This window comes from Podarcis liolepis, assembly GCF_965112155.1.
Source record: "Podarcis liolepis genome assembly, chromosome: 13".
Lineage (NCBI taxonomy): Eukaryota > Metazoa > Chordata > Lepidosauria > Squamata > Lacertidae > Podarcis > Podarcis liolepis.
This window is the reverse complement of record NC_139573.1, coordinates 53,982,746-54,008,716: the sequence shown is the minus strand read 5'-3', so window position 1 is coordinate 54,008,716 and position 25,971 is coordinate 53,982,746. Positions and strand designations below refer to the sequence as shown.

The 25,971-nt window shown below is 47.0% G+C and overlaps 1 protein-coding gene across 2 annotated transcripts in view; it reads right to left on the bottom strand.

Annotated features, from left to right (window-relative positions):
• Positions 1–6,419: 6,419 nt before the first annotated feature.
• Positions 6,420–25,971, bottom strand: part of LOC310692401 (uncharacterized protein) — a 137,690-nt gene continuing 118,138 nt past the window's right edge. Inside the window, exons 2-3 of one of the 2 annotated variants that reach the window (XM_083473378.1) lie at positions 7,317–7,659; positions 6,420–6,739 (exon numbers count right to left, since the gene is read on the bottom strand). In XM_083473378.1, the coding sequence (XP_083329504.1) occupies positions 6,593–6,739; positions 7,317–7,586 (417 nt within the window). In that variant the 5' untranslated portion in view covers positions 7,587–7,659 and the 3' untranslated portion in view covers positions 6,420–6,592. Of the gene's footprint in view, positions 6,740–7,316; positions 8,224–25,971 lie in introns of those variants that run through there. The other variant, XM_083473377.1, reaches the window with a different exon arrangement.

The window sequence follows — 25,971 nt, the reverse complement described above, 5'->3', positions numbered from 1 at the left end:
AACCAAATTATGGAAGGGAAGGGAGCACCAGAATCGTGGAAAGAGGCATTCATCACTTTGATACCAAAATTGGAATCTGAAAAGACTCAACTTAAGAACTACCGTCCCATCTCACTCCTAAACGTGGATTACAAAATCTTTGCTGATATTTTGGCAAATAGACTGAAAAAAGTTTTAAACGAAGTAATTCATAAAGACCAAGCAGGCTTTCTCCCTGGTAGGCATTTGTCTGACAACACCAGGAATATTGTTGATGTTTTGGAGTTACTACAGACAAATTTGAACACGAAAGCAGTTTTGATTTTCATAGACGCTGAGAAGGCCTTTGATAATATATCTTGGAAATTTATGAAGAAAAGCTTGGAAGGGATGGGAGTGGGAAGGGCGTTCCAAAATGGTATTGAAGCAATCTATTCAGAACAAAAAGCCAAATTGATTGTAAACAATGTGGTGACAGAGGAGTTCAAAATTGAAAAAGGGACACGACAGGGGTGCCCCTTATCACCCTTGTTATTTATTTCTGTCCTGGAGGTGTTGCTGAACTTGATTAGGAAGGACCAGGGGGTGGAAGGAATACAGGTCGGAGGAAAACAATATAAACTGAAGGCTTTTGCAGACGATTTGGTTTTGACATTACAGGAGCCAGAACCTAGTACAAAAAGAGCTTTAGAACTAATCTCTGAGTTTGGTCGGGTGGCGGGATTCAAGTTGAACAAACAAAAAACTAAGGTCTTGGCAAAAAACTTGACACCTTCAGAAATAGATGGGTTCCAGAAGGAAACAGAACTAAATGTGGTTACAAAAGTGAAATACCTGGGGGTCAATTTGACTGGGAGAAATTTGAATTTGTTTAAAGATAATTATGAAAAATGTTGGTCTGAAATTAAAAAGGACTTAGAAACTTGGTCAAGATTGAAACTTTCCTTGTTGGGAAGAATTGCAGCAGTTAAGATGAATGTATTGCCAAGAATGTTGTTTCTGTTTCAAACCCTTCAGATCGTGGACAGAGTGGAGTGTTTTGGAAAGTGGCAGAGGGACATTATGAAGTTTGTCTGGCAGGGCAAAAAGCCCCGAATAAAATTTAAAATATTAACAGACGCAAAGGAAAGAGGGGGATTTGCCCTGCCGGACTTAAGGTTGTACTATGAAGCTGCATCCTTCTGCTGGATGAAGGATTGGTTTTTGTTAGAAAACACTGATGTCCTAGATCTGGAAGGGTTTAGCAATGCTTTTGGGTGGCATGCATACTTGTGGTACGACAAGGTAAAGTCTCATAAATTGTTTAAAAACCATATTGTCAGGAAAGCTTTATTCATTGTCTGGACTAAATATAAGGACTTACTTGAAAATAAGACCCCGAGGTGGTTATCACCGACGGAGGCTAAGGCCATAAAACTACTTAACACGGAGAGTGGCTGGGTAAAATACTGTGAGATAATAGAAAGAGTTGGTGATACTTGGAGGTTGCAGAGTTTTGAAAAATTGAAAGGAAAGGTGCGAGACTGGTTTCACTATGCCCAAATTCTAGAGATCTTTAAAAAGGACAAAAAAATTGGTTTCCAGGTGGAAAAATCAAAATTAGAGTCAGAACTACTTGAACCTAAGACGAAAGTGCTTTCAAGAATGTATAACTTGTTGCTTAAATGGAACACCCAAGATGAGACAGTTAAATCAGCCATGATAAAATGGGCACAAGACATTGGGTACAACATTATGTTTGAAGACTGGGAAAGGTTATGGACCACCGGTATGAAATTTACGGCATGTAGTGCCTTAAAAGAAAACATTATGAAAATGATGTACAGGTGGTACATGACCCCAGTTAAACTTGCAAAGATATATCATCTGTCTGACAATAAATGTTGGAAATGTAAGGAGGCTGAAGGAACATTCTTTCACCTCTGGTGGACATGCCCGAGGGTGAAGGCCTTTTGGGAAATGATTTATAATGAGTTGAAAAAGGTATTTAAGTATACCTTTCATAAGAAACCAGAGGCCTTCCTCCTGGGCATTGTAGGCCAGAGAGTGTTAAAGAAAGATAGAACTTTCTTTTTATATGCAACTACAGCAGCAAGAATCCTTATAGTCAAATATTGGAAGGCACAGGAGCTACCCACGCTGGAAGAGTGGCATACGCAACTGATGGACTACATGGAACTAGCCGAAATGACTGGCAGAATCCGAGACCTGGGAGAAGAGGCAGTGGAAGAGGATTGGAAAAAAATTAAGGACTATCTACAAAAACATTATAAGTTATACGAATGTTGAGAATTTGCTAAGTTTTGGGAAAAACATGCTTCAGTATTGAGATTTGAAGATGATGGAAATTAAGTTACGACTGCGAAAAGTTTAAATTTTTAGAGTTTATAATTAGATGAAAGTACAAAAACACATGAAACAAGGTATCAATTTGCTGTTTATCTTTTATTGTAAAGAAAGCAGGGGATGGTAGATGTGGGGAAGTCCAGTTGATTATGACAAAAGATCTGGAAAAGTGAATCTTTTTTTATTTAATTTCTTCTTTCTTTCTGTAAAACCGCTTTTGTTCTGTTATTGACGATGTATTCTGACCTTGGAAAAAAAGCAATAAAAAATATTATTTTAAAAAAAAATGAAGTACCACTGTATTTGCTTTTTATTCAACAGACCTTCATCACTTGATGACCACCTATGAATACATGTGTGTGCATGTGTGTGCGTGTATGTGTGTACATATATAGGAGCTTCACACATAAGTATGGACTGTGGGTGAAGCAAGTGATGTGCATATATATGAACTAGCCCTTAGAAACCAAGCATGTAATTTCTGGCACACAACCCCAAACGGTATATTAGATTCAGGAAGGAGGAATAGCAACAGTGATGTAGATGGCCATTCCTGTGCAAGTTCAGCAACTCCTCTTCTTCCCCAAATACGGATGAATTCCACTCCAGATGATTATATACTTGGAAATCCGTGTCTTAAGGGCTCATCCAGACTTCCTTTTGGGGCGCATTTCTCGGTACAGGACCATACTTTAAACCGCAGAGGTCAGCAAACCTTTTCAGCAGGGGGCCGGTCCACTGTCCCTCAGACCTTGTGGGGGACCGGACTATATTTTGGGGGGGAAATGAACGAATTCCTATGCCCCACAAATAACCCAGAGATGCATTTTAAATAAAAGGACACATTCTACTCATAAAAACACACTGATTCCTGGACCATCTGCGGGCCGGATTTAGAAGGCGATTGGGCCGGATCCAGCCCCCGGGCCTTAGTTTGCCTATGCATGCTTTAAAGCTCTATGTCTGAGTACAGTGGTGCCTCGCAAGACGAAAAGAATCCGTTCTGCGAGTCTCTTCGTCTTGCGGTTTTTTCGTCTTGCGGAGCAAGCCCATTAGCGGCTTAGCAGATCAGCTGATAAGCGGCTTAGCGGCTTAGCGGATCAGCTGTTAAGCGGCTTAGCGCATCAGCTGATAAGCGGCTTAGCGGATCAGCTGTTAAGCTGCTTAGCGGATCAGCTGATAAGCGGCTTAGCGGCTTGGGGAAAGGGGGGGGAGAGGAAAAAAGCCCCGCAGGAACTCGCAAGACATTTTCGTCTTGCGAAGCAAGCCCATAGGAAATTCATTTTGCGAAGCACCTCCAAAACGGAAAACTCATTCGTCTTGCAGGGCACCACTGTATTGTTGTTGTTTTGTTTTCCCCTGAACTGGAGCAAATGACAATCAAGTTTTCTGTGGATTCTGTGAATTGATCTGATTCAGCGGTAAAACATGGATTTTCCCTGGGGAAGTGCCTCCCCCCCCCCCCAGCTTTAAAGTTCAGATCTGTGCCTGGAAGGCATGGTGCATCAGAAGTCAGGATAAGCGCTTAGTATCCAGAGGAAAATTGCACAGCTGTTCTAAATGAATGTGTGGGGTGTATCATCACCGTAGCAGTCAAATACAACATTTCCTGTTGCCTAGAGTGGACACACAGGAGAATGTGGCTCCAGGCAGGGAGGACTTCCTGTCATACCTGCTGTGGAGTCTCATCCCCCTGTGTGTGACCAGGTAGATGGGTCTGACCCTGGCAGACCCTATAAAAGGGCTAGCCATGCAGCCATCTTCCTCTCTTCTGGCTCCTAGCCAGCAGCACATGGCTCGTCCTTACAGAGGATGGAAGCCACAAGGTAGAAAGTCTGAGGTCTAGCTCAGACCTCTTTTCTCTACAACAGTAACTGTAACTACAAGATAAAGCCTGCCTTCAGGACAATACTGTGAACTGAATGTAAGTAAACTTTATCATTACTTTTAAAAGAAGACTGTTGTGTCATTATTGTTTTTAATAGGGTACTAAAGGGGAAATTAAGGGATACGGGTGGCGCTGTGGGTTAAACCACAGAGCCTAGGACTTGCCAATCAGAAGGTCGGCGGTTCGAATCTCCGCAACGGGGTGAACTCCCGTTGCTCGGTCCCTGCTCCTGCCAACCTAGCAGTTCGAAAGCACATAGTGCAAGTAGATAAATAGGTACCACTCCAGCGGGAAGGTAAATGGTGTTTCTGTGCACTGCTCTGGTTTGCCAGAAGTGGCTTAGTCCTGCTGGCCACATGACCCGGAAGCTGTACGCCGGCTCCCTCGGCCAATAAAGCGAGATGAGCGCCGCAACCCCAGAGTCGGCCACAACTGGACCTAATGGTCAGGGGTCCCTTTACCTTTTAAAGGGGAAATTTACCAGGAACAATCCAATCTGGACAAGCCAGACTGGATTGCTTAACTTAAATGTTTCTAACAAACCCTTCAACTTGCTTCCAGCAGTGTGCAACGGAATGTGCTCTGCTACTTGCTCACTAGCGTTGAGTGAGGAGGGATAATATTTAATCAATATATCCCCTTTGGCTTTCCTCAACATTCCCACAGAATGCCTACCCTGGGGCTTAGAATACAAGGACAGTGTGGCCAAGGACAGGTGGAATGGTTGTTAATGGTGTTGGGAATAGATGCTGAGGAGAGACCAGAAGGAGAGAAGAAGGATGAGAGTCAAGGCATTTGAAAAAAGAAAGAAAGGCATGGATCTGGCTGAGCAAAAGCTGAAAGGAGCTCTGTTCACTACAGAGAGAGATAATTGACATCCTTGATAAGTCATAAAAGTGTTTCAGGTTGGGTTTTTTTGTTTCTTCATTGCTTATAATTATTAATTGCGGTAATTGCATTTGACAAGTTCCAGTCACACAGCAGATCAGCCAGTCCCTCATAGCTGTCAACGTTTCCCTTTTTTAAAGGGAAATTCCCTTGTTCTGAATAGGATTCCTCACAAGAAAAGGGAAAAGTTAGATCCATTGGATCCCAAGCTGTGAGGTAGATATGAAGGCAGAGGCGGCGGAAGGGGGTGTGGTGGGGGCAGGCCACCCCAGGTGTCACCACTGAGGGGCTGGCAAAATGCCAGGCGGCACTCACCGCGGGGCCTGCAGCGTGCCCGAGCCACACATCTCTCCTGGGAGTGACGTGGTGGCTTGGGTGCCCACAGGCTCCACGCTGCCCCAAACGGTCCACCTGCCACCTCCCCCTCAGTTGTAGGGCGGCTGAGGGGGAGGAGACAGGCAGACTCCTCAGAGACCCCTTCCTTCCCTCTGCCCCAGTACCTGAGGGTCAACACGTCTCTCCAGGGATTTGGCCAGAACAAGGTATACTTTGGGGAAAGGCTCCCTGCCTTGAAAGATAACAGAGCAATCAGCAAGCACCTGGCTCCCAACCTGCTAGTACCAGACTGGCACATGAGGGTGGGGGACACGGAAAGGAAGCATTCCTGTAATATAGGGCACTTAATTGGCATTTCCACTTACCTGAAGTTGGAGTCTTGCCCCCCTTGTTCTGGCCGGCCTCTCACCTAAGGAAGACACAAGCTCAGTTAGTCTGATTGGTTGGAGGATTTCAAGATAAATCTATAGATAATAACATGTGTCTCTTTTATTCTAAGGTTCATTATGGTAGCTGAGACTACTGGTTGATGTTGGCTAGAATCTCAGGAAGGACGTTTTCATGGGATGCAGAAATTAGAGAAAAATGTGAGCTAAGAAGGCAAGGAGAGCCACTTCTTCCCCTGGTCCAGTTCCACACACCATGTCAGCTTTTGTCTGAAGGAAAGAATGATGGGGGGGGGGCGCGTTTCATCTCCACAGAAGCATTCCCAACCAGAGCCACATTGCCCAATGGGCAGAGCAGGAACCGGCCTATGGGTCCCGTGACAACAGATTAAAATGAATACTCCCTAATAAAATTGGTTTATTAATATTGTTGGCTGGTAAAATCAAAAAGGTATCAGGAGATAATTTGCGAGGAGACCAGCGATATTTTGACTGCCACAGGTATTAATCTGGAACTGTGCCCAACCAAGGGCAAACTTTGGGCTCTCAAATGTCAACAGAGCCCTGTACGACCATAAGATTCGGCACACCCCCTTTGTTCTTCAGCATTGTTTTGGCACTCTCTGCAGCGCGGTGCCCAGTGTGAGCACACTGGTCGTGCCATCCTAAAACTGCCCCGGCCCAGGCTTAGGATATGGGAGAGAATCACCCCCCATGTCCTGCCCAGGTGGACCACAGAGAAACCCTCCCCGTAAAACTATAGGAATATCTAAACCAGGCCTTCTTCCTCCAGCTGGCAAGGTGACCGTGAAACACTTCCTCTGCCACAGAAGGTCCCAGCATACCTGCACATTTTGGGTTTCCCCATGACGCCGCTGGGCTGCTGCTTGGCCGGAGCCTTTCGCAAACCATGGCCCTGCAAAGGAAGAAGGATATTGTATTCTCCTGGCACAGGAATCCACTCTAGGGGACAGGGGTCCTGTGTGCCCTCCCCAATGATTTTCCTCTGGGGCACAGTCCCCTCAATGGTTTCTCTCCCCCCCATCTGCCTTCCCAGCTTCCTTCCTGCTCCCCCCCTGCTATATCCCTCCTCCTGCGTGGCACATAGTAGCTCAGCAGCAGCGCAGGGGAAGGCAAGCCAGCGGAGGCAGGGCCCTCCTGCGGTGGGGACATAGGGCCCCCAGAGGGGCCTGCCCCCAAACTACAGCGGAGACAACCTGAGCGCTGGTGAGGGTGCATGGCCAGCTGACTCAGGGAAGGAGAGGGGCAGAACAAGCCCCCCTGCCATGCTGCCCATGCCCACGTCACCACTGGCTGCCAACGATCGCTGCTCCTGCCTGGGCACATAATGGCCCAACCCTGGCTTGGAAGGAGGGGGCAAAGGGCTGGGGAGAGATGGGCCTGCTCCCCCCCACCCAACCCTGTTTCGCTCAGGTTGGCACCACAACCTCCTGGCACATGTGAGGAATAAATTTCCCATGGAATTAACATACCACAACTTCCACAGCGGCCTCCCCTTCTGCCATTTCTTCATCTTCTTCTTTGGCGATCCCTCGTAGCCGAGTAAGATTGTCTTCCATAACCACGGTTTTAACAATGAGTCCGTAAGTGACTGTGGAGGCCAATTCTGGATCCACACGTCCTTCCACAGTGGGGACATTGGTTCCGGGCGGGAGTTGATCACGGTGTGGATTTGCCAAGCAAGCCTTCCTCTTAGCACGTTTCTCCCTTGCGTCCTGAGTTCGAGTGTCTTCAAAGCCCATGACACCTTTGGTAAAGGCTGTTCTCCAACTGGAGCGCTCGCAAGCCAGTGTTTCCCAGTTGTCAGTGTTTATACTACATTTTTTTAGATTTGCCTTGAGATAGTCTTTAAACCTCTTTTGTTGACCACCAGCATTACACTTTCCATTTTTAAGTTCAGAATAGAGTAGTTGCTCTGGAAGATGATCATCAGGCATCCGCACAACATGACCAGTCCAACCAAGTTGATGTTGAAGAATCATTGCTTCATCGCTGGTGATCTTTGCTTCTTCCAGTACACTGATATTAGTTCGTCTGTCTTCCCAAGTGATGTGTAAAATTTTTCAGAGACACTGTTGATGGACTCTTTCAAGGAGTTGGAGATTTATAAGTGGTTCATGTTTCACAAACATATAGTAAGGTTGGTAGTACCTTTGTAGTACTTTGTAAACAAGCATTTTGGTTTCCCTGCGAATGTCCCGGTCCTCAAACACTCTGCACTTCAGTCGGGAGAAAGCCACACTCACAGAGCTCAGGCGATGCTGGATTTTGGCATCAATGTTGGCCCTTGTGGAAAGATAACTTCCTAGGTAGGAGACGTGATCAACATTTTTCTTCATGGCGCCACAGCTGCATGGCTTAGGATCTGGGAGACAGAAAGGAAAATAAAAACAGAGGAAGATGTTACAGATGGGAAATGTCAGAGACATAAATTGAGAGACCCTGGCTTATGTTTCGCAGCAGGACTCAGCTGCGAAAGGTGGTGAGGGGGTGGTGCGAGGGCTCTGGGCATTAGCTGTACAAACCAAGCCCTGGCTCTGTGGCTCACCTAAATTCAGGGAACTCTTTTCCCAGGCAGCTGGCAGAGCCCCTCTTTGCCACATGCCCCTGGCAACGTCGACTTTCCTACTGATCCTAAGCCCAGCCTAGCTTCAGGTCCCCCACCAAGAGCCCCCCTTCTAGAACCCACCAGTCTCAACACTCTCAACTGCCTCCCCACCAACATTCAAACTCCCTTTCCAAGCCTCCTCCAATCTTCTCTCTCCACCAGAATTCCTCTCTCTCTCTTCCTCCCTCCCTCCCTGCTTGACATTCCCTTTGGAATTACCTTAGTTACAACATTACACACAATCAGAGCTGTCAACCTTCCCCTTTTTTGCGGGAAATTCCCTTATTCCAGCGCCGTTTCCCGCTGCTTCCCACTGCTATCTCAGATTGTTAGATATCCCGTAGACTGTCCCCAGGACAGGTGAGGCAGCTGATCCCTTATTTTCAAATCTGAAAGTTGACAGCTATGCACACACTATTGTTATAGATTGAGGGGGAACCCACTAAACCCTAGAGATTAATAAATGGTAGGGTTTGGGATTATTTGGAAGGGAGAAATACAAGCTACAGAGGAATTCCTGGGCTACCCTATGCAAAAGGGCCTTTAAGAAACAATTCAAGGACAAGGAGCGCCTAACTGGAAATGCAAAAGAAGTCCTTTTCCCTTGCCCTGCTGTGTGAACAGAGACGGGGGATTTGAAAGGGGCCAGGATCAGGGGCAGAGGAAGGGGTGCGGTGGGGGCGGGACACCCCCACTTAGAGGGGTGACAACATGCCGGGTGACACTCACCACAGGGCCTGCAGCGCGCCCGAGCCATGCATCTCTCCTGAGAGTGACATAGTGGCTTGGGCACCTGCAGGATCCACGCTGCCCCAAATGGTCCTCCCGCAGCCTCCCCCTCAGCTGTAGGGCGGCTGAGGGGGAGGAGGCAGGCAGACTCCTTGGAGGCCCCACAGAGCACTGCCCCAGGCGCCTGATCGGCTTGCTCCACCGCTGTATGAAGGGGCGTGGATTTCCCCTTATGTGACCAGCCTCAGCCTCCAAAGAGGGCTGTCAAGGAGGACCTGTATTTCTGTGAACAAAAAGAACAGGATTAGGGTCAAAATACCACACGTGATGTAAAGGAAGTGACTACAGTCATACCTCAGGTTAAAGTAGCTTCAGATTGAGCGTTTTCAGGTTGCGTTCCGCAGTGACCCAGAAGTAACGGAACAGGTTACTTCCAGGTTTCACCGCTCGCACATGCGCAGACTCTCAAAATGATGTCACGCGCATGTGCAGAAGCGGCGAATTGCAACCCGCGCATGCGCAAGTACGCAGATGCGGGAAGAGCAGATTTTTGTGGAACGTGGAAAAGAGTACGACTGGGTGCAGGAGAAGGAAGAGCTACATCATGTGCCTGCAAGCCGTATGGCAAGATGGACGTCGATAACAATGGAGGAGTTTAGCTACTGTCTGTTAGCATCTGATTTGTGTATTTTAAGGCAAGCATGCCGGTGATGCTTTTGCAAAACGATCCAGACTAATTAGCATCTAACAAATGCCTGGGAAACAGCTGTTATTTACAGAAAATGACAGACAGGAACTTATGGAGAATAGTTCCAAAAACAGAAATAGTTTCATTTCATTTTTAAAAAACCCCAATACAGTATACTTATGAGGCAAAACCATATTTTTCAAGAGGGACATATATTTTATAAAGCAGAAGGCAATTTAAATAATCTTTGAGATCAACAGGTTGCAGTAGGAGACAGAGTTTTATCAAGAAGAATTGTGAAATATTTTATATTGTTGTAGGGTGGGGGTCAGTCTGGATGATATCCATTGGTCCCATCCAGGCCTGTGATTTTGTATCTGTTGGGATGTTAATACTGCAAACCCCTCCATCCTATGCTCAGGTTGCCTATATTGTCAGCATCGCCCTTGAGCCAGTGCCACTAACTGGACTCATCCACTCCAGCCCTGACTGGGCTAGGCGAGCTGGGTAGCACTTCCAGAGACCACCTTCTGCACAGGAACAGGTCAAAGTGCTGTGGACTCACAGCTTAGTGTTGTGAGCACCGGATTCACTCCCACAAGAAGACAGTCGTTGCACAGCAGAGTATAGCAGAGTATAGCAGAGCATAAACGACTCGGAGAGCAGCTCTGTAGAATATCTTCTTTATTCTATCTACAACTATAATACATAACTATATACAGAGCTAAATGAGGTCTAAACAAAAAATGCTGAACTGCACTGAGTGTCTGTAGCTGCTCTTAGCAGCAACCTTATCTATACACACGATCTCTAACACTCAGTCTCTCTCTCTCCGACACACTGACTGACTGACTGATGTTAGGCTGGAGCGGAATAAGTAGAGATCAGAACACCGCCCCTCCTCTCTGGAAAATCACCAGACTCATCAGCAGATTCTTGGATATGGGAGGGGTGAAATCTCCTCATATATTTATATAGAAAAAGACACCATAGTTTCTATCGACCTTTATTCCAAGGAAACCAAACCCAGGGCTCCCTGAAGTCTCTCTCCTCTCAGAAATCGGGGTGGACACAACGTTATTAGGGCCAAACAAGATATAATCAGAGCAGACAAAAATCAGGAAACAAATGGGTACCCCAGTTACATCTGGCTTGGCCCTAATAGTGTTGCGTGCACCCCAATCTCTGAGTGGGGAGAGGCTTCAGGTAGGCCGGAGCCATTTGTTTGCTGCTTTTGTCTGCCCCTTTCACATAAAAAGCCATCTCCAGGCTTGAGGGGGTCAAAGTGTCTTCCTACATTGGTGGGGCCTCAGCTGCAGGCCCACCTACTAGTATTGGTGGGAAGCTACAAGCTGCCATTATACATTTCCCACAATACCATAGCTGTCAACTTTCAGATTTGAAAATAAGGGATCAGCAGCCTCGGAAATAAGGGATCAGCAGCCTCACCTGTCCTGGGGACAGTCTACGGGGTATCTAACAATCCGGGATAGCAGCGGGAAGCTGTGAGAAACGGAGCTGGAATAAGGGAATTTCCTGCAAAAAAAGGGAAGGTTGACAGCTATGCACAACACCCCTGAGATTGTGTCTCTTTGGGGCACTGTGGGAAATATAAAATGGTAGGTTGCCTACTGTGACATTAACATATGAGAGTGCTGGAGGTGAAATAGTTAAACAGGTTACCCAATCAGAACCCGGGGGTGGAGTCAGAGGGACTATAAAACCAGCTCTGGGAGTGGCGAAGGAGGGAGTTCGTTGGGACTTGGGTGGTTGGTTGGAGTGGGAGTGAATTGGGATAGAGTCTGTGGGTAGGTTGAGTTAGTGTAGAGAAATAAGCTGAGTCAGGAACAGTTAGGGGCAAGTAAATATCTGAGAGGTGGTTTAGTGAATGAGAGCAGGTAGTGGAAGTTCTAGGTCTGGATAGGCAACCCATGATTGTAATGGACCGATACTGTTTATGAAACCACACGCTTGTTAAACTGCAATAAATAAACAGAAGTTTATGTTCCAATTTAACCCTGACTGGACTCAGTATTGTACCAGGTAGGGCCTAAGTGGTGGCAGCGAGAAATAAAGGGGTGGCACAGGGATCAATAGACGGTGAAACGTCCAGGGAACCCTGTGTGATCACCACACCTACCCAGTCATCTGGTTTGGGGCCAAGGGCAGATTTCATTGGGCCCTGGGGCCCTCACCGTTTTCCACGGGTGCCAAGTTGCTAATGCCAGGCCTGAGCTGGATTTCTAAAGGGTACATGGAGAGTTGAATTGAACCCTTCCCTGCCTTGCTGCCCCAATGCTCTGTACTTGAAGCGGTTGTCTCACCAGCCCAACCACACTCCCAATATCAGGGCCAGATTGAGAGAAAAGGGGATGTGGTCACAGAAGGTGAGGTTTAGGAGTGGGGAGATTCATCTTCTGTTACATAAATTATTCCCCCTGCTGTGTTATGCTCAAGCAACCCTGCAGCAAGGAAGTCCTTAGCGTTGATGCTAACATGCTACCGTAGACCTGCACAATTTATGATACACTAAGCCAAACACAGCACAGAGTCCAGCAATATCGTATTATGGCCTCTCAGATGCTTGGCAACTCCCAGGAGATTTATGGGCATGTGTGCTGTGTTTGGCAAGTCACAAGCTGCAGCCCGCTTGACAAGCAGAAGTAATTGAAATGATCGCCCAACCCATTCAGAAGGCTAGCAGCAGGTAATGGCAGATTAACACACGGAATATAAAGTAGCCTATTAAAGGCCAATTAAGCACCTGAAATCATATTAGAGGCTATTCACTTCAAGCCTCTCCCAGCTTAACCTTGCCAGCCAAAATCCATATGCATTTAGACAGCAAAATGCAGAGGGGTGGGGGGTGGGGAGTGTTAACAAGACAACTCCAGCACCAGAGGGGGAAAGAGATAGAGAGGGGCAGAGGGGTGGATGGGTATTGTTTGAGAGGAAGAGGCTTGCAGGGCTAAAGGGCATGATTTTGACCTGAAGCTTCTTCTGGAGAAGAACCAAGTGTCATCTATGTTCTGGATGGGGCAGAAGGACAGAACAGGTCTGGGGGTAACCATCTGTTGGTAATCCTAAACTGGAGTGTTACTCCAGTACTCCAACTTCCAATTGCCCAAAGGATTAACTTTCCCAACTCCAAAACTATTCAGTGTCTTGGTCCTGGAATGTGGTGAAGTATGTGGTAGTACAGTGCAAGAGGCACTGCCGTCTTTACCTGGGGGTTAAATACTCCCGATGAGTCAGTAAATAAAATCAGTTATTTATGCTGTGTCGTTGTTACAGGTGAGCGATTTGCCTCCCCCTAAAAAGGTCAATAAGGGACATGAGTGGCGCTGTGGGTTAAACCACAGAGCCTAGGCCTTGCCGATCAGAAAGTCAGTGGTTCGAATCCCCTTTACCTTTACCTTTAAGGAAAAGTGGGACATTCTGGAATTAAATCAGAAACTGGGGCAGCTTCTGTAAATCTGGGACTGTCCCTGGAAAATAGGGACACTTGGAGGGTTCATAATTCAAAGTCATTTTCAAACTGTGTAAAGCGAGATGAGCGCCGCAACCCAAGAGTCATCCACGACTGGACCTAATGGTCTGGGGTCCCTTTACCTTTAAAAAGGTCAATAACTTTGGCTCCCCCCTCCCCAAAAAAGCTCAACAACTTTGAGTTTGCCTGCCCCTAAAAAATTTGGGGGCGCTGGGCGGATCTTTGCACCCCGGCGGCACATATGCTAAAGACGGCCCTGGCAAGAGGCAAGATTCCTGTTCCTTAGCCACTGAAAGTCTAATCCCCCTCCTTCTTTCTAAGACTTCAGCAGTCCCCGCCTGCATGAAAAAAGGCATTCAATAAGCAACATCCTTTTGTTTTTAAAGGCCCTTAGAATCTCCTGGCTGAGGTGCTCTCCTCACCAAGTCTATTTCATTGCAGGGTCAAAATACTGTCGAGTGTAGTTGATCAGCAGAGGCAGGCCTACCCAGATTGCTCCCATTGGTGTGACCAGGTGCAAAGGTAAGCATGAGCGAAAGAATGTGCAGAAGCACAAGTCACGCTGGGTGTGTTTCTCCAGTCTGCCATCACAGGTCCATGTCACACTTTGAGCTGAAGTGCTTCTGTTATGAATCAGTCTCTGCTGAGCAACCTATTGGTGATGCAGACAGGCTTTATCCACCAGCAAAAAGAGGAGGGGAAAGAAGAGGAAAATATATTGTTTGCAACTACTGTAGAATGCCTAATTAATCAAGAGGTACATACTCTAAGAAAAAACGGGCTGGTCAAGACAAAAAGGTAAAGGTAAAGGGACCCCTGACCATTAGGTCCAGTTGTGACCGACTCTGGGGTTGCGGCGCTCATCTCGCTTTATTGGCCGATGGAGCCAGTGTACAGCTTCTGGGTCATGTCGCCAGCAGGACTAAGCCGCTTCTGGAGAACCAGAGCAGCGCACGGAAACGCCGTTTACCTTCCCGCCAGAGCGGTACCTATTTATCTACTTGCACTTTGACATGCTTTTGAACTGCTAGGTTGGCAGGAGCAGGGACCGAGCAACAGGAGCTCACCCCGTTGCGGGGATTCGAACCACTGACTTTCTGATCGGCAAGGCCTAGGCTCCGTTTTATTATTCATTTGTGTTTTTCCTGCTGTTGCTTCTGTTTCTGATAGCAGGTTTAATGTTAAGGGATGTTCTTCAGTACGTCAAGTCAGGTAAAATCTGTTGAGGGGTAGAACAGAGGAACTGGGCAAGATTTGTGTTGGGGGAAAGATGAGGGCAATTATCAGAGGTAAATGAGCACTTCATCTGGACTCTACAGGAACAGAAGGAGTGCGTCAGTCTAAGTTGAGTAAAAGGGCTCCTTGCCATAGCTAAAAGCGTGAACCTGATTCTTCAAGGCTCTGCACCTGCTCCTAGATCAGCTCTCCTATTGTCCAAAAACAGATCTGTCTCGTCCGGATTCATAGGAGCTGCGTTCATAGGAGCCACGGCCCCTTTGGCCCTCCCCATAAAATATTGGGGGGGGGCAGGGACCCCCAAAGTTGATGGGCATTGCCATTCAATAGGTGTTCATGTGCCATATCTTGCGATCGATTCTGCAGGGCGGAACCTCCCTGCCCCCCCCTCAGTATTTTATTCAGGTTGGCACCCCTGTCTAGGTTGAAATTCATGGAGCAGGATTCACCATGAGACTGTGCAAATGTTTCAAAGAGGAGTGCACGGCCCACTTTGCTTTTCCGTGGTGCTTTTTACTGCCTCGCCTCACTAAGCAAAGCCAAGATTTGGACCAGTGTGGCATCCCAACTGGGACTCAAGGTTAAACGCTCTCCTCACTAACTACAAGCTGCATCCAACCCCACCCTCACCCCAAATACGAGTGGTGAGGGTGGCGTGGGCAGAACGGCATGCAGGGAGAGGAGAGGGGAGACGGTTCTAGCTGGTGAGCTAAAGTACTTGTACTGACATTATTATAATAATAATTTTTTTACACCCCATACTTTCCCCTGGTGGGACTTGAGGCAGCTTAAATATAAGAACAAGCACTGCTGAAAACATAGAAAAATATATAATTAATAAACAATTAGGCATTGATAGTATTCGAGCAGCTATACACATATATAAAATCTGCAGATTCAGATTGTTATGGGTTGCAGGGGGTAGGCTGTATGCCTGAGTCCCCTTCTGATTCCTGGATCCAGCACAGATTCAATTTCTGGAATAGCCAGACTAGATTCCTGGTGAGGTAATGACCCTCTCGTTATAGGCCATTAAGGTAACAAAGGAAGTGGCTCTGTGCCAGATAACAGATGGGTAGGCTCCCCTCCCTCAGCTTCCTGGTAGTCAGAAACAGAAAGGCCAGATTTGGGAGTGGAGTTTTGTGAGGTAGAAGGTAGAAGCTGGCAGGCTGCAGGCAGGGCAGCTGGGAGACAGAACCATGCCTGATTTCTGTTGCAATCCAAGGCTGTTGGTATGGGAGAAGCAAGATCCACTTAAGGTGTTGATGCTGTGAACCCCTCCATGGCAGGCTTAGGTTGTATATATGTATAAATAAACCATATATCATAAAGACACCACAGTCCACTGTGCCTCATTCCAAAATACCCCTGGAATGTTGCATCACTCAGAGATTGGGGTGACATGCAACAATACCAATAAAACAATAAAACAGTCCTTTAACTAAAAGCTGTCATTTCCCAAAAGTCTGTTGGAACAAGAAAGTCTTCAACTACCAGCGGAAGGACAACAAGGAGGGAGCCAGGCTAACTTGGGAGAGTTCCAAAGTGCAAGGAGCCACCACCAAGAAGGCCATCTCCTGCCTCCCCACCAAGCAGGCCTCTGAGGGTGGCAGGACTGAGAGAAGGCCCTCCCCCAAAGATCTCAAACCAGGACAGGTTTGTATGAGGAAGTGCGATATTTCAGATACGGCATTATCTTAATAGCATAACAGTGAATTCCTCCCATGATCTACAGTGGTGCCTCGCAAGACGAAAAGAATCCGTTCTGTGATTCTCTTCGTCTAGCGGTTTTTTTGTCTTGCGAAGCAAGCCCATTGAAGGATTAGCGGATTAGTGCTATTAGCGGCTTTTAGCGGCTTATCTGCTGATCGGATCAGCTGATAAGCGGCTTAGCAGCTTAGAAAAAGGAGGGGAAAGGAAAAAAAACCAGCAGGAACTCGCAAGACATTGTCGTCTTGCGAAGCAAGCCCATAGGAAATTCGTTTTGCGAAGCACCTCCAAAACGGAAAACTCTTTCGTCTAGCGAGTTTTCGGTCTTGCGAGGCATTCGTCTTGTGGGGCACCACTGTATTCAAAATGCCACAAAATACAGGAAGCAGCATTCACACACCAGCACTGGTTTTTAACTTTTAAAAAGTTAATCCCCTCTAACCTGAGAGGGCAGAGTATCAAGTATCGTATTAAATAAATAGACCACGTTTCCCAAGCCAATCACTGCACTTGCTTAGGTTCTCCCCTAAGTTCCTGTTATTCCTTCTTGCCTCTGTGTCTTCCCCATCTAAACAGATGCTAACCTTCACTGTTTCCTCTTCTTCCTGTTGATATGCCAAGGGAAACATAAAACGTGAAGTAGCGACTAGCTTCTTTATTGGCAAACACAGTGGAAAATAATCTGGAGGAGGGATCTAGCATGTCTGTAGGCAAAGCTGACTTGGGCAGTCCAGCTGTTTTTGAGGGTTAATGCTTTTCCTTCACCCTGCAGTGGCTACAGTTGTCAGAGTTCATGGTTTGACCTCAAGTGTCAAGCTTTTAGGCCCAGTTTTTCCCCAAAAAATAAATAAAATGCTTGCAAAAATGTGTGCATTAGTGAAAATTCTGTACGGAAATATTCCAGAGGTGCGAGTACCTCTCAAAATACTGCTCTGACAAAACACAATGCCCGAATAGTGCTGATTTTTCATCCTTCCCAAAATTATTTAAGTAAGAAAAACTGCGAAAGAAGGTGCTTCAGTTTTAGTAGCAGATTTTAAAATTCTTGGGCTTCATGGCAGGGCTGGAGTTTCCCTCTTTGTCGTGGGGGCATTTTAGACCTCTCCTTTACCATGGAAGCCAGTAAAATAGTGGAGAACTATTAAAGAAGCTGGGAAATGCTCCTGTGTGATTGACAAACACTCAAGGACACACGCTGCTCCTCATCTGCAGCTAAGCCGTTGCTCTCGCTCTCGCTTTGCCAGCAAAGGTCTTACCTCATTACACACGGCTGCAGCCTGCAGTGATAAAAGTTGGTCAGAACCCGTACAGTTCATCCAAGCTATTAATGGAAACTGTAGCTGGAAAGTTTGGACTTGGGTCTCTGGAGCTTAGTTTGTAATTAGCAGTACTTAGATAATGTGCTGCAAATCCTCCTAATAAATTATCTGGGACTGCACTTTGTGAAAACCACAGATTGACGTGGAGGCCTCTTTCCCTGCAGTGTAGTTGCTTATTATGCAAAACTGAGCAGGCTGCAAAATTGCAAGGAACAGAGCCAGGCGGATGGATGCTTTTTTATAAGGCTGTATATGAAACTGGAAATCCAGTTGTCATGACGGCTATACGCTGCTTCCAGAATCAGAAGCACCACACAGGGGCATCTTACCCATAGAGGCTAGTGGCGGGGGCGGCAGGGCGCCAAGTTCTGGAGGACACCAAGGAAGAGGCGGTGCCTCCCAGCATCAGCTCGCTGCCATTGCCCGCCTCCACCATGCCGCGCCGAAGCAGCACCACGCCTGGAGCCTCCATCTGCCATGGCCACTGCGGCACGAAGCGGTCAGCTGAGCCGGGAGACACCATGTCCAGTCTCCACTTCTTCCCCGCTGGAGGAGCCGCTCTCCAGCCGCTGCCCGCCTCCTCCAGCCCCACCCACAGCGCCGTCCTCCCTAAAAAACTCTGGGAAATGGGGGGGGGGGCGCCGGAGGGAACTTTGCACCACGGCGCCAGATATGCTTAAGGCGGCCCTGGCACCAGACTCTGAATACTTGTCACTGGAGGACAAGGCAGTTTGACACCTGTGGTGAACCACAAAATAAAGCCCCTTTCCTGACCAGGAAAGTAGGGGTGAGTGAAGATCTACATCAGGAACAAGCAGGGAATAAAGATCTACACCAGGAACAAGGGTTGCGAGGCACCGGAAGTTGCGCCTGTGGTGTGGGTGCTGAGTACCCACAATTTTGTTGTGGGTACTTGGGCACCAAGAGCGTCCTATAGTTGGCTCCCCTGGCAGGGCCGTAGCTCCGTGATAGAACACCTGCTTTGAACACAGAAGGTCCCTAATTCAAAACCTCCGCATCTCCTGGCAGGGTTGGGAATACGCCTTGCCTTGAGCGCTCTATTAAAAGGACTGATCCTGAATGAAGTTATCCCCGAACCTTTGGGCCTCAGAAGTCTCTACTAAGAGTTGGCAGCTTTTTTAAGGCATTAAACAACTATAATACATTGAAATTTGTATGGCAGATGGTAACTATTTAGAAATAATTAAATTTGCAAGCTGGTCCTGCGTCTTACTAGAAAAAAGTCAACAACACGAAATGGGAAACACTGATATTATAGCTTCAATATGTTCTCATTCTTGGTCTCATTCTCATCCCATACAACATAAAGCTGCAAATGTAAAGGCCTCTCTGAATAGTACTGGTGGAGTCCGGCAATTTTTTTCTCCTAGAATGACCAGAGGAAAACCATGTCCTGTCTTTCGAATAGTCGCATACTGTTACACGCCACCCCGGTCTCCTCTGAGCAGCTAAACAAGATTCCAGGCATTACAGGCGCTGTTTCTGTTGGGAAATCAAGGCACAAAGGAGGCTAGCGTCTGTAAGAAATATGGTTTATTTTAAGCGTTGTCAGGGGTACAGGGGCAGAGGCACAGGGAAGGGAGGAAATGGAGAGCGATGGAGAGGAATCCCAGAACAGCGAGGAAGAGGATGGCAATGACGCAAGGGATTCTATGAGTCTCTCCAGCGAATCAGAAGATTCCCAGAAGGGGGCGCCCGTGGTCAGGGCAAGGGAAGCCCCAGGGGGAAAGTGTCAGGAGCGGGGGGGCAGCAGGGGACCCCAAAGCGGCAGCTGGGAATCAGGGCCGGCTTCCCCACCAGAGTGCAGCGAAGGGGGGGAGTTCCCAGTGTGTCAGGGGAAACAGCTCCGGCAGCAGAGAAGGAGGAGGGGTCAGAGCAAGCCATCCTCCCGGAAGGGGAGGAGGGCAGTGAAGGGAGCAGCGTAACTGTCAAAAGGAAGGTTAGAGGTTGGGCACGCGCGCCAAGTTCAAATGAGGAGGCGCGCGGAAGAACAGGGAGCCCGGAGGAGGAGCCAGGTCCCAAAGCCCGCAGGAGGGGGGAAGAGCAGTCTGGAGATTCCGCTTCAGGAGAATCCAGGAGGGGCGGAACCCCGGCAGGCAGAAAGACCCTGCGGAAAAGGAAAGAGAGAAAAAGGTGGAGCAGCGTAAGCCTCTTAAACTGGTGCAGGGGAGGGACCGATTCAGAGGGGACTTCAACGGTCTAAGGCTAACAGACGTGGGGGCTGCGCGCCTCGGTTGTGGAACTTACTATGAACTGCAATAAACGTCCTTGTATATAAGAAGAACTTGGCGTTGGTCTTTTGTGAGCTGAGACCTGAGGCAGCCCTGACACGCGTATTTACAACTTGAGTTTTGTCGGAGAGAGAGTTCATAGCATTTACATCTCAAGAGGCGCTTGTCCTTCCCAGCAGTGCCGCTGCTATATCCAGGTTTTCCACTTGGATATCTGCAGAAAAGTCAATGGGTTGCCCTAAATGCCTTTGCTTTTAGGAAGTTCCCTCAGGCAAGCCCCACAGAGAGCCCAACCCTCTGCACCAGCCTGCCACTGGCCCATTCAACAGGCTGACGTGGAGCAGGATTTCAAGCCAGGAGCGCGAGCCAAAGCAGGAACAGACCCCTAACACACAGCCCAGCATCGTCCAGGGAATGGGGGGAGGTGCTGGTCATCCTGCAAAGCCGCTGCACCCCTAAAAGGAAGGAAGTAGATTCCTGCATTGAACTCCAGTCCCTCTGCTTTCTTTCAACAAGATTAGCTCCACAGAGAGAGAAAAACATAGCAGTAAGTTTATGGCACCGTTTTACATAAAACACTGGCAGTCCCTATAGATTCTCCACAGACAGGTTTGTGGGGCTGGTGGAGGAAGAGGGGTGCGGGGGAAAGTGCACCGTGATCCCAGTGGGGTGCCCTTGTGGCTGCTCCCCACCCGCGCTGGGTGCCACGCCCCAGGACGCGTGCCATGCTCCTGCGGGTGGCATGCCACGCCCCCGGTACACACCCCAGCCACACCCCCGCCTGCTCTGCGCCCCCCAGTGCTGAAGAATTGGTCCCCCTTCTCAATTGCTCAATTGTCTTGGATTGGTTGGTTCTAGTTTGTGTGCTGTGGTCGGCACCTGTAAGAAAATGTCAGTCTCTGGAATCTTTTCTCAGAAGTGGAAGAGACAAGAGTGTGTAGTTGAATTTTTGGAAGAAGAGGAGCCAGGGTGAAAGGACTGAGGGACAAAAAACATCTGATATTAGAGCAGTATATATTGCTTCCCAAGTACCTCATTTTCTTTCAAATATATTTTCAAAAGGCCCTAGACTTTTTTGTTACACCTTTGCCATCTGTCTTTGATTATTTTCAGCTTATCTGTTATTTTAGTTGTCAGTAGGTGGAGGGCTATAGCCCAGTGTGTTCAATTCAGGCCATTTTTGGAACTAATTTTATCTTTGTATGAATCACCTTGGTATAATAAAAATTAGATGCAAAGGAAAATGAAAATAAATTCCAGAGGGAGAAGCTGATGACATATATTTTAAAAACAGAGTCATGAAGGTGAAGAGGACAATTATAGCAGGAGAGTAAAAACACTTGTGTACTTGTTGGAAGAATGTACTTTTTGCTTATAAGAGTGAATGGATCAGATTTCTAAACCGATTCACACAAATGAGGCTTGCTTGAGTAAATAGGATATCCTCAGATGTTACATAAGTGTGCATTGCTTGAATACGGTTTGAAATTTTGGCTAGTAAACTGACATTAAGCTACAGCTCCCCATTTCAGATGCAGTGGGGAGCTCTAGTTCAAGTTAAGCAAGGCTGGTGTGACAAGGCTGGCATGCAAAGGGGGGGAGGGCGTGGGTTCAATGTTTATTCCCAGTTTCTATGAATTAGAAAGTCAAACATGTTACATTCAAACTGTGCCATACAGTTTATGTTTTAGTGAGCTGTTCACCACCACAACCCCAAGAACTTTTTCTTTGTTAATCACCCGCAGTTTAGATCCCATCAGCTTTTATGGGAAGTTTGGCTTTTGGCTTCGGTTAGCTATTTTGATGCCTATTTTGCTCCAAGATATCCTCTTGGGGGGAGTGCAAGAGCTCACCTTGAGCCTAACTTCCGTCCTGCTGCTGTGCAAGGCACTGAATGAGTGGTTACATCACCTTCCAGGCATGCGAACTCTAGGGGACTGAGGTGTCTTCAGCCCCCTCAATATTTGTTGGAAGGGGGCTGGGCCCCCTCAGTGTCGAGGGGGACCAGTGTGCGGCGCATGTGCTTGATGTCATGTGCGATGCGCAAGCACAACACATGGCACAGTTTTGGTGGCCAGTTCCTCCAGAGCACTTGGCCTCCTCCAGGTGTCGCAACGTTGCACAGGCATCATACGTGACCTCACATGTGTGTGACCGTTGTCAGGACCCCCCAGCCTTGGGGGCAACTTGGCGCCTCTACCACCTTCACCACCCCAGATTTAGGATTACAAGCTTACTTGATCATAAACTGAGCATAAGTCGTCAGCCCATACTGATTAACACAGTCTTAGGTCACATCCCCAACATACATTTAGTAAAGGTAAAGGGACCCCTGACCATTAGGTCCAGTCGTGGCCGACTCTGAGGTTGCGGCGCTCATCTCGCTTTATTGGCCGAGGGAGCCGGCGTACAGCTTCCGGATCATGTGGCCAGCATGACTAAGCCGCTTCTGGTGAACCAGAGCAGCATACGGAAACACCATTTACCTTCCCGCCAGAGCGGTACCTATTTATCTACTTGCACTTTGACGTGCTTTCAAACTGCTAGGTTGGCAGGAGCAAGGACCGAGCAACAGGAGCTCACCCCGTCGCGGGGATTCGAACTGCCGACCTTCATCCCTCTTATACCACTGGAGTGGTGGACTCTCACTCACTGAAGGTGTTTAGGCAAAGACTGGATGCTCACCTGTCAAGGATGCTGTAGTATTGAGCAGGGGAATCAGTTTAGCTCAGCCCCAAACTCCCATTCAACTCTATGAGGATTGGCAAAAAAAAGAACGTCCCTTTTTTTTTTTGTTCTAAGGAAGACGTTGACAACTTCATTTGTAGAAAAGTTAAAGTGAATTACTTGCATGATTCAGCCTTTGCTGTGATAGGCAAGAATGCAACTTCCTTCTTTGTGGGATTCGTTACGAGCACATAAAAGGATATGATGTTAACAAAGGGAGAAAACTCTTCAAGAGAGATGTGGTTGAGAATCATGAACTAGTATAAATCTAGTTAATCTTCAGGAGCAGATGGTGTTCATCAGAGGGTTCAGAAAGCTCTAAACTCTAAGGTAGCAGTGCTACTGACAAACATCTGTAATTGATAATCCAAACCAGAAACTCTTCTCGACGCCTATTAAATCGTAACAACGGTGCCAGTGTAAAAAAAAAAAAAAGCAAGATTCACAGATGAATCTGTGGGTTTGAAAGCTCATAATTAACATCCAAGAAACCATTTCAGAGTAATCCAAGGCAGAAGAACCATCACATGTTGGTATATAGTTACATAGGCAAACCAGAAACATGGACTCTGCTTTCATTTTCCACTATCTCTTTGTAGTTACTGGGGGGGGGGGGAGATTTAAAATAGGAGAACGGAGTGGGATGAAATCTGGGAAATATCATCTATAATCTGAAACCCAATATGTAAAATATGCACCCTAATCTTATGCATTTTTACGTGTAAGTAAGTCTCCCTAAGTTCACTGGGGTTTATCCTAAGTAAGAGTGCAGAGGATTTCAGCTCTCATCTTGAAAACTGGCCAAGCACTGAAAGGGTGAATAATTAGCAGGAGACCCAAGAGCCCACGATAAAATGAAGGAAAACTGCCTAAAGCAATAAATTCATATCACATTTTTCATCTGGCTCCGTGGAGCTGGTTAGATTAGGCTGGCCAGTTCTCTTGAAGCTCCGATTCTAAAATGTGGAGGGGGAGTCTTTGAGCTACAGAAGGAGGCTACTTGGTAGACCAAAGGCTAGAGTCTGGTGGAATAAGGGCAGAGGCTATGGTCTGTGGTATGGCCACAGGATGGCATCTGGTCAGTCAGGGAAAGTGTCTGGTTGACATGGTGGGGAGGAAATTGCAAAAGCTCTCGTGCCAAACCAAAACCCCATTGATATTGGTAGGATTGCCATACTTCAAACAGTGACAATCTGGAGAGAAAGCTTGTTGACCTTTTTTTTAGTTTTGTCCAAAGTTGCTGAGCTTTTTTTTGCCATTTTTTAGCTATTTTATGGGAAATTGGCAAAAATGGACATTCTGCCATTTCCAGTATTCCAGATATGTCCAGCAAATTTTTGATATATGGCAACCCTGTGAAATAATAAGTCTTTCCTCTAGAGATCACCCTGGAACATCAGGTTAAACCCATAGACCTGGCAACTCTGCTGGGTGGATTGCATCTTTTGATAGGAGTGCAAATTTCCAGCAGAGTCACTAGGCACTGTGTGCAAATCATTGCCTTTTCAGAAATATCCCCTTCTGTTTGTCTTCTTGGAATGGCTATTTTGCCTGGAAGCAAACACAGAAGTCCTTTCCAGAGTAGAAACACCTTTTGAGTGTGCTCTAAAGTAGTACGTTTTTGTCAAAATGTGGGAGCTGGGGTTAAGCGTGCTTTTGTCTTTTCCATATATCCCTGTTCTTTGAGGCCTCTCTGAACACCAGGTACTTTGGATTCACAGAACTGCATTGGTGGCAAAAGGATAATATTGCAATTTTTGAAATGTGATGTTTCCCACCTGCACCACATCCCAGGGGGTGTCTGATTTTGTGATATGTCACATTTTGCATCAACAGGGAATCATTTATTATTGCCAGAACAACTCTGGCTGTTTCCACTCTAAGCCTTGTTCACTAGCAGTGATGGCACTAGAAATGTTTTTCAGGGGTGCACAGAAGGGACAACGTATATTTCTAGGTGGGTGAATTCCATCTGGTTCTTCCATCTTTTCTCAGACTTCAAGAAGCCTGGCTTTTTTCTGAAAAACTAATGGTGCAGAGCACTACTATTTTGTCTTCTTAAAAGGGTAGGCTTTTTACATGAGCAGTGATGTATAGGAAAGTAGACCTATCACAGTTCACCACACATCCATGATAACATTTGCGGTGGGTGCCAATCTTGTGCCTTTAATTGATCTTTTAATTATTACTAAAACACTTTTCCAGCTCCTTTCCCTCATAAAACAGAGGTTTTGACATCATAATACTATAGTAGGGTTGGATAGTGTTATGGCACTATGGTGTTACGGTGCTGTACCTCTCTTTTATGCGGGGGTGGGGTGCAGAACCTGGAGAAGTAATTTAGTGATAATTAAAAGAATTAAACAAACTCAGAGCAAGGTCAGAATGATGGCATTCTCCCCATAAGTGTTATAATGAATGTGTGCAGAGATGCAAATGGCCCCGCCCACAGCAGCTATGACACGCCCACTAGTGTGGAAAGAACACCTGGAGTACTGTGTCCAGTTCTGGGCACCACAGTACAAGAAGGACACTGACAAACTGGAACGGGTCCAGAGGAGGGCAACCAAAATGGTCAAAGGCCTGGAAACGATGCCTTATGAGGAACGGCTAAGGGAGCTGGGCATGTTTAGCCTGGAGAAGAGGAGGTTAAGGGGTGATATGATAGCCATGTTCAAATATATAAAAGGATGTCATATAGAGGAGGGAGAAAGGTTGTTTTCTGCTGCTCCAGAGAAGCGGACACGGAGCAATGAATCCAAACTACAAGAAAGAAGATTCCACCTAAACATTAGGAAGAACTTCCTGACAGGAAGAGCTGTTCGACAGTGGAATTTGCTGCCAAGGAGTGTGGTGGAGTCTCCTACTTTGGAGGTCTTTAAGCAGAGGCTTGACAACCATATGTCAGGAGTGCTCTGATGGTGTTTCCTGCTTGGCAGGGGGTTGGACTCGATGGCCCTTGTGGTCTATTCCAACTCTATGATTCTATGATTCTAACAAAGGGGGGGTATGCACATTAAAAAGCCCAATAGTGTGGAAAGTCAGTTGCAATTTTGCTTCTGGCTTGCAACAGAAGATCAGTGGTTGAATAACGCCAATAGCCACCCATCTAGAAATCTGAAAGCAGCCCTATTGTGTGTTTCCCCACCTTTTTCATACAACGTTTATCTCTAGGGAAGAATCTCAAGAGGTCAAGCGGAGGAGGCAGCTTCCTTCATTCTTAAAAGCTAGAGGATTTGATTCCCCCACCCCACCAACATGCCTACACATCTAAGAAGGGGTGTAGTTTTACCAGCTGTGAGCATAACACAGATGCAGCCAAGTGGAGATGTAGAAAACCCCATTGCTCTGTAAAGCCAAATGTTAGC